This window comes from Pteropus vampyrus, unplaced genomic scaffold (assembly GCF_000151845.1).
Source record: "Pteropus vampyrus isolate Shadow unplaced genomic scaffold, Pvam_2.0 Scaffold31, whole genome shotgun sequence".
NCBI classification, from domain to species: domain Eukaryota; kingdom Metazoa; phylum Chordata; class Mammalia; order Chiroptera; family Pteropodidae; genus Pteropus; species Pteropus vampyrus.
The window spans coordinates 2,728,264-2,737,479 of record NW_011888812.1 but is presented as its reverse complement, the minus strand read 5'-3'; the positions used below and the strand labels follow the sequence as shown (position 1 = coordinate 2,737,479).

The 9,216-nt window shown below is 36.8% G+C and overlaps 1 protein-coding gene across 2 annotated transcripts in view; it reads right to left on the bottom strand.

Annotated features, from left to right (window-relative positions):
- Positions 1–9,216, bottom strand: part of CUNH11orf74 (chromosome unknown C11orf74 homolog) — a 61,195-nt gene continuing 51,979 nt past the window's right edge. For both annotated transcript variants that reach the window (XM_023528689.1, XM_023528688.1), the window contains 2 exons: positions 6,368–6,513; positions 1–211 (listed from right to left, as the gene is read on the bottom strand). In XM_023528689.1, the coding sequence (XP_023384457.1) occupies positions 47–211; positions 6,368–6,513 (311 nt within the window). In that variant the 3' untranslated portion in view covers positions 1–46. The remainder of the gene's footprint in view (positions 212–6,367; positions 6,514–9,216) is intronic.

The window sequence follows — 9,216 nt, the reverse complement described above, 5'->3', positions numbered from 1 at the left end:
CTTGAATAAGAACAAAATAAAAATAAACACAAAGTGTCTTGATGAATCAGCCACCGGGTTCCTCCAAGTCTCTGTTGGTGTTCTCTCTCTTTTGTTTGGACAGTTCTGTGATGGCATCCATCTCTGCAGGTGTGAACTTGGGTGTTAGCATCACAGTGTCATAATCAAATTCTTCATCAAGTGAGAAGGGCTGAACTTCATCTCTGAGTATCTATAAAAAGTAACAAAGGAAGAAAATCATATACAATCATTGTAAATGAAGATAGAGTTGAAAATATAAACTCTCTATTAATATTTAATTAAACTTTTTTTAGACTTCAGCATTCTCAGCTGATTAAGCTGTTTTTAAGTAAGGGAATAAATTCAATTATTCAATTTGACCTAATTTAAGCCTCTTAACATGCCCCATTTGTACCATCCTGCATCTGAATGAGTATCATTAACTAATTCCACCCATGGCAAGAATCAGAAAGTCTCTTTTGCACACTTTCATTACAATTTTTCCACTTGTTATTGTTAGGGCTAGAGGCATATGGAAAAACTAAGAGTTATATTCAAATGTGAGAAAATACATCTTCAGATTTTGATCAACCTTAAATACATTTTCACCATTTACTAAAAAAGACATATCGATAAAACATAATATTCAAAGATAATAATAATCTACACTTAATATACTTACTTCTTCAAACATTACCTATAATTCCTAGGCCAATAATAGGAGAGTAAACACACATGGTATCACAGTAAATTAAAAAGTCCAGGATACCTTTTGCCTATCAAGAATTTTTAAAATATATTACAGAATTTATTTACAAGTCAAAGTATCTACAAAGAGATGTTAATAATTTTGTATTTATTTATTCATAATCCGTGAGTTTTAAAGATTTTTCTAAAGAAAGGTAGATAGGAAAGCATATTTTCTAATAAACAAAAAGAGAATGCCTTAAATCTCATTGTATCACCCCTTAAAAAGCCCCTCCAAAAGCAAATGGTGTGTGATACAATGAAATCATCCAGCACCTCTATAATATGTATGGTGATGCTGAAATAATTGAAAACTGTGGTTTATGCAAGATTGAAAAAAATGCCCTAAAACTATAATCGGCTTTAAATATTCTTACATGGAATATGATCTCATTGAGTGGCTTTTACAATGTTCTCGAAAGTGGAGCAGATAGCTCAGAAACTATGTGCTGTTATTAAACGTGAAAAAAAAGAGAGAAAGAAAACCACAACCATAAAAAGTAGATAACTCCTGTCTGTTCAGCAAATTGCATCTTATAGTTAGGTGTGCGATGTTAATAATATAGCAAACGCCCAACCATCTATCATCTTTTCTTAGTAAAACCAGCAAGAGAACAAATTTCAGGGACTTGTTTATTTTTTCTTTGTTAGAAAGTGTCTGCATGCTTTCCTGACAAAGATAATGATGCAGCTGCCACTGAGTGAGTTCCCTCCACATGCCAGTCCCAGTACTCACAGGAGCCATGTGAGCATTCGCTGTAATCTTCAAACAACCCATCTTATGAAATGCTGAAAGATTAAATAACTCTCCCAAGATCACACAATTAGTATGGGAGAGAAGCAAGATTTGAATCCAGAGTATGCTGCTTCGGATAAAGCCTTCACCTATTCTATAAAAGCACGAGCAAAAATCAACCCTGAAAGTTTGAACTAAGCCAAGTCGTAGCTCTTTGGGAGAAAAGATTTTTTTCTAAATAAGATAAATAAATCCCATAGTTCATCATCTAAAAAAAAAAAAATTGCTCAAACCTCCACATAATACCATGACTGTCTATTAAAAAGCGCCTGTACACAGGAAGCAAATCAGTCTGCAGAGTGATCCATTTTGGTCACTTTCTGAGATTAAATTTATCATTGTCACAAAGTGACAGTGGGGTAATATTGCTAAGACCAGCTCAAATAAAGAAACACATACACAGTGACACAGCATATTCATTTCCTGAATATAAGTGTCCTTGCCATCTCCAGTTCTACTCAGCACTGAGGCTTGCAGGCCCAGCCACAGTGCCAGCCTGAGCCACTCCTCACGGTTCCTGGCAGAGGGTGAGGAGGGACCCATCTTCACAAGTGCAGTCAGGCTGATGGGATTCCTGCTGGCTTTTCTGGCCTGGTTAAAGGAGTGGCATGTCCACCAAGTTTCAGGCTGCCTGTACCCAAGTGTGCCCACTGTTGTGGAGCTTTGAACTCTGCCCCGATGCCTCTAAAACCTGCCCAGACTTTTCTAACCACTCTGACCAGAGGAACTCACTTTGCTTTCTGGAAGAGGTGATATCTAAGCAAAATCTTAAAGAGTAATATTAGTTAACAAGGTTGAGGAAGAAGAGCTTTGCAGATAAGGGGAGTTCTCATGAGCAGGCCAAGGAAAGAAGACACAGATTTTTGCATGTGTGGATCTGCAGGTAGTTCCTTGTTATCAGAGCAGAAAGTGTAAGGTACGCAGTGACAAGAGATGAAGATGGTGTCAGATCATGACAGGTCTTGTATTCCGTGTATCCTACAGATGATGAAAAGTCACTGAAAGATTTTTCGAAAGCAGGGTAGATACCTGGTGACCTATGCATTTCAGATGAATTCTTTCATTCAGATTTTAACTGAGCACTTACAATGAGATGTGTGCTGGAGACATAGGTGTGTACAAAACAGAAAGGTCCTTTGCTCTCTTAGAGATTACATCTAGATAGGTCACTTTGAAGATTAAATGAAGGGTAGATTTGGAGCTGAGGAGACCAGTCAGGAGCCTGCTGAAACAGTCCAGGCAAGAGATAATAAGAACAAGGCACTGGTAGCAGAGATTTGAAAATAGCTGAAAGTAAAATTAGTGACTGATTCAGATCTAAAAAGGGAAAACTTGAAGGTTCCTAACGGAACCCAGATAAAGATATCAACAGGCAACTGAATACACAAACCCGAAACTCTGAAAAAAAGTCCGAGGCTAGAGATGCAGATTTAGAAACATAAGCATAAAAGGTAGTAACTTACAGATGAAAATGCATCCAAGTATGTAGGTTTAGCGTGGAATCCTAAAGAACGCCAACTCATAGCAGTGGATGGAGGGAAAACCCCCAAAGGAGGCAGGGAAAAAATAATCAGAGAAATACGCAGAGAAGCTGAGGAGGGCAGTGAAGTGGAGAACCAATGAACTATGGGTGTCAGGGAAGATCGAAGGTGAAAAACACATTAGAGAGATCCATTAGAATAAAGACTGAAAAGTGTCCACTGGGATTGGCGCATATGAAGTAACTGGTGCCTTTATTCTGAATACTCCCAGACAGGTGATTGGAACCAAGGACATTCTGCAGTATATTGAATGAGGAATGAGGGAAGGAAAAAGAGTCAACCAGTAGAGGCGAGTGTAATGGTTTCTGAAGTCTAGATGAAAAGAGAGGAAAAAGAATAAACAGTAGCTAAAGAAGGGTCCAAGGTAAAGGGAAGGTTGTGTTTGTTTTGCTTTGTTTCATTATGTTAAGGATCGGGGAGACTTGAACATGTTTACATGTTAAGGGGAATGAAGCAATAGAGAAAAAAAAAGAGAATGACTTTATGTTATTATACCAGAAAGTCACTTCCAGTAGGTGGTCAGAGCTTTTTCGTTTATTTATTTGTTCATTCAATATGTATTGTATGTCTACTATATGCACAGTGCTGAACTCGACACTAATTCTGACGTTTTTGCATTTTAATTTAGATAAGCTTATGAAAATACATGTAAGTGAATTTACAGTCTTCCAAGATAAGAGGCACATATGTAATTCAAATGAAACTAGGTGTTCACTGCAATTCAGAAGACATCACAGTGATCTTTGAAATGACAGTTTTCAAAATATAGTAAAGTTGCAATTCTATTTATGTATTTCAGCTGTTAGCTACTATGGCACATTTTGGGAATTCTCTTCTTTCAAGTTAGGTTCATTTTAGGGTCCTAAGCTAAAAGACTCCAAGGTTTTTAAATTACAAACTCAAATTCAGATTTATTTCAAAGAGAAGAATTTGTGCAATGGAACACCAAATCCCCCGCTATTAAACAGAAAACAACTGTGAATTAAGTTATTAACTTGTTATTTTTGCCCAAGGAGCTGAGAGAAATATGTGGATTTCAGGTGTCTAATTTCAAATCTAATTGAAATCTTTTTGTCGCCTCTTGGGGAATAGAATTTGTACACGATTAGGAAACTGCTGGTTTCCTTAAAATTGCTCATGTGGCTTAATCTAAGAGAGACTGTTACAGGAGGAATCATTTTCATTCATAGTACCACACAAGCAAATTAAAGAAAACAGAACTAATGCTCAAATCAATAACAGCAGCATTTAGCTATAGGTTATCTTACAAAGTAACATAGTAAATAAACTTTTACAGCTGAAAAAATTTGAAGTCCCATTATGAATTGGAAAAACAGGAGATCTCCCATTAAAATACCACAGACGTTTCTTCTATGACCCTTCTATGGACTGGGAGGAACTCACGATTTTTCATCTTCATAATGTGAGTTCATTTTGCTCTACATAGCTGTTCAAAACTTCTGAAATTCATCAAAATAGATTAACTAAGGCAAGAACTTATTCGCAATGGAAAGTGAAAAGTTCTTGGAAAACGTCTGACTCTAAGCGGGGAATGCATATGTATAAAAACAGTGATAAATTATTTTAAAAAAATTAAATTGGTTCAATCCATAGGAAGTTATGGATTTTTTATTAGGCAATTAAAAGAAGTCAGGACGTCTAGGATACATTTTCATCTTTTGAGACTGAAGTCTCGGAAAGCAACTATCTCTAGCCTTGGAGGACGTATTTACCGGAAATTGATGATTACGTTCTTTTACTGGTATTGGAGACTTTAAAATAAAATTAATACTATTAAACCAAGGCAGAGTTGGTATAGTGTTATGGTTCTAGACAGTTCTGGACAGTTTCTCTAACAAATTGTGGTTAAAAATAAAAATCCCAATCAAGATATTATTCTAGATATTCAAAAAAAAAAACACAGAAGTTTTTCATCAGTCTCATGAGTTTGCTAACACAAAAATTCTTTATCTCATTTTGATTCCAACATTTAAAAATGTTTACATTTCCTGGGAAGAAATTTAAATTGCTTTTAAAGATACAATCACATACAGGCTATAATTGCATTTTACTAGCTATTTGATAGATTCCAGAAATCAATTATTTTTTAACCCATCAACTAAAACCATTTTATAAAAACTTCTATAATGGCACTGTACAGTAACCTGTATGGTCACAACTGAAGTCAAGAATATAAACAAGTCTTTAAAGAAAACTGATTCCTGATATAAATAACCTTGCAATTTCAGTTTCTTATTACTCAACAAAAGCAATCCATTATTCCAAAAGCTCATTGAAAAGTGCTGTCCCTACCATTCTATTTGCTAACCAATTGAGGGGTTTAATATAAGCCTGCGAGCATCCTAGACATATGTTTGTGTTACCAGTGAACAAAGTTCTATAATAAAGGGGTATTTTTAAATTGAAGCGTGTGGATTATTTCTGGTTGAAAGACTGCTGCCCACATGCTCTCATCCCCTGCCCCTCCAGGTAGGATGATGACCTGACTTGGAACATGCACATGAGGACAATGTCTTAAGGCAGCGGTCCTCAAACTTTTTGGTACCAGGACTTGTGCTTCTATGAAAATCTAATGCCTGATGATCTGAGGTGGAGCTGAGGCAGTGATGCTAGCGCTGGGGAGAGGCTGCAAATACAGATGGAACTTTGCTGGCTCACCCATCACTCACGTCCAGTTGTGCGGCCCAGTTCCTAACAAGCCACTGACTGTCACTGGTACTGGTAGCAGCCTGTGGCCCAGGGTTTGGGGACCCCTGCCCTAAAGGAGAGTGAAATTTTGGTGACCCCTTAAAGATCCTCCACAGAGTGTTCCATGAGAAAAATAAACTTCTATCTCCTCCAGCCACTGAATTATTGTTCATATTCTCTACTATAGCAACCTGGTCTTACTTTAACTAATATAAGATGTTTATAGGACCTCGGAAACAATAATAAAAAGAAAAAAGGCCAGTTCACACTAAGAGAGATAAAAAAAATATCATCCTTTCTATGGTGCAGTCCCCAGGTAGCACTGTCCTATAGCATAGTGTACATCATGAGACAAAAACAATTTCCATATAAAAACATAATTGCTCTTTGTGTTTAAAAAGAAATACACACATTATAGAGAGATGGCAGTGAGAGGGACCCAGTTAAGCAACTTTCTAAATTTTCCCAAATCTGAGAAAAATACAAAAGCACACAGGCAGAGCAGCATCTCTCTGAAAGGACGAGTTATAAAATCAAGGCAGTTCTGAGACAGATTAAATCCCCTGTGGAGTACCTCTTCCCTTTGTTTGTCTGCTTCTTTCATCCTGGGCCTCGGCTTTACTCTAGGGGTAGGAGGTTGGGCCATGGAAGGAATGTAAGAGGGAACACCGATGCTTACGTCCTGCTCCACTTCTCCGGGCAGCAGCGGCGGCAGCAAATCTGTTGGATACAAAATATATTTTTTTGATCCTTTCATCGAGTTCACATTGACCTAAATCATCTAAAAGCCTATAATAGTCAAAAGAATAAAGCAGATATGCTCAAGTAAAGTAGGTCCCTTTCACAATGCCTGTCCTCATTTGGGAGCTTGACTCAAGGGATTCCCCTTCCTATAAAGTAGAAGTCCTAGGTGCAGTTATTTTTATCTTATTGTTGCAATGTTACATTCCATCCAAAAGGTCTGCGAGAAATATTGTTCGGGAGTGCCTTGATCATGCCTCTCATCCTCCAACCCAATTTCTACTTCTATAGAAAAATAAGGCAAGATGATGCTATTTTTGCCTCATTTCCCCATATTTTCCTGAGGGATGAAGAGAAAGAAAATGGAGTGCTGATTTCAACCTGTAATGATCTGGCAATATTTCAAAAATACATATATTAAAAAACAATGACTCCAGAGGAAAGAACTTTAACTTTCAGAGAAAAACGAATTACTCTGTCATATTCAGAATACATGGTCTAATTTTCAACACTTGCAAATAACAACAATGTGTTTCTAGCTTGTTTAGCACAATTATAAAAATTCAATAATTTATCTTAGTTTTCTGATCAATCCATTATGAGTGGATGTCTTCCCTTATTTTTGCATGTGCGATGGAACATGGAAGCATCACAGACAACTGATGACCTCCCACAGCTTTCTTTAAGGAGGACAAAAAACAAATAGAAGCACAACAGTTTTCCTCCTCAGTCTAAGTTTTCAAAGGACCAGAGGGGCTGCTGGAGCCAGCCAATAACTTGCAGCTGGCTCAGGATGATGCTGCCTGCTACTCAATAAGGATCCTAATGAAGACACTTTGTTCTCAGTGGAAGTGATTAATTAACAACAGACATGCCTTGGCTGTTGCCAATGGCAGTATATCAGGAGATAATGGATCAGGTATAGACACTCAAAAACTGAAACATTTTTGGAATACAGTTCTCACCACTGCAGATATCACCTTCATGAAAAACATAATTACAAAATTCTTAAGACTCAATCCACAGAGAACATATACAGCCTAGAAACTGAACATGTGGGTAAGGGGATGGTGAGGAAGATAGTTCTGTGATTAATTACTGAAACCTTAAAATATGAACTAATTTACTAGCAGAAATAAAAACAATAATAATCAACTCTTATGAGCTGACTTTTATAGCATTAACTCAGCTAATCCTCCCAACAGCTCTATTATTTCCTGTTTTACAGGCAATGAGCTCTAAGCACTGGGAGTAAATAAGGTGCCACAGCTAGAAAGTGACAAAGCTGGGCAGTGTGTCTTCAGAGCCCACACTCTTAGCCCACGACGTCACATTATAAACTTCTTTTAAGTAAATATTTTCATTACATACATTATTTAAATCTATCAGATTATACATCCAAACTCAGGACCAAGAAATGTCACTATAATAGCACAGTAGCATGGTTAGTCAGTGTTAAGTGCACTTAAACATTTTATACCCAGAGAATATTTTTAAACTCAGTAAGGTCAGTGGAAACATTGGCTTTCTAATATATTCATGAGTTCAAAGCCAAACTCCCTCATCGAGCTCCCTGGTATAACTGCCTAGCACTGGTATAAGCCTTGTTTGGGGTCTGTGAACAACAAAGGCAAGAAGGGAAAGGTTCAAGCCTCTTAATGTAAAAACCGATATCTACCAGACCCATTGGCTGCCAGAGCAAACACCAGTTCAAGTGTGAGGTCAAAATCAATTCTGCTTTCAGAACTATTTAAAATCTGATTGACAACTTTCTACACTGAGGACGACTCTGCAATTCTTGTGCTAAACCTCCTCACCTTTCTAATATATTTCACAGAAGGTGGAATTTTCAACAAAAATTATTTCTTTTATAAAGATTCTATAGCCATGGGAACGATTCCTTCAAAACAATAAGACTAAGTATCCTCCAAACTTTCCTTGCCACGAGTTTCTTCGGTGTCAAAGCAAAATGTGCATCTATTGGTGCCTAATGCAGAATCTTATACACAGTAAATTCTCAGCAAATACTTGTAGATAGGAAATGAATTTCCTGCATCTCAACTTCAGGAAGCCTCAAGAGTCTACCTACTAATAGAATATCACAGATGATATAAAATATGTATAGTCCTTACCCTCAAAAACTAAGCATTGGTACAGGGATAAGATTTTTCACACATAAAATCAATCAAAGAATAATCAAAACGAAAACGAACAGCCTTAGCTCTAAAAAGGACAAATTTATAAAAGAGTAAAATATACAAACAAGAATGGTCTGGTAGAACATGTTATGAAGAAAGCTACCTTATCCTTTCGCTACTTTATAATCATGGGTGGGTTATTGATATATGAATATTCTCCCGGGGGGGGAAATGATTGTATTCATTAATAGTGGGGAATGGAATTTCTGAAGTCTCTGTAAAACTTTCTAAAACTGAAATGCTTTAAGAAACTTAATCTGATCTTATTGATTGTTGTTTCTGTAACTACCCAAAGCCTTGTTTTCACCTTAACTAAATACCACCATCTTGGCTAATATACACTGTAGTCAAGGCAGCTCTCAAAAATGAATCCTGATGTTGGATGGCAAGACTGGTTAAAAACATTTCAGTCTCTTCTTTCTCAACTACATGATAAGAATTTCCAATATTTATAAAATATGTGTTCATGCCATTTGTCTTTCTG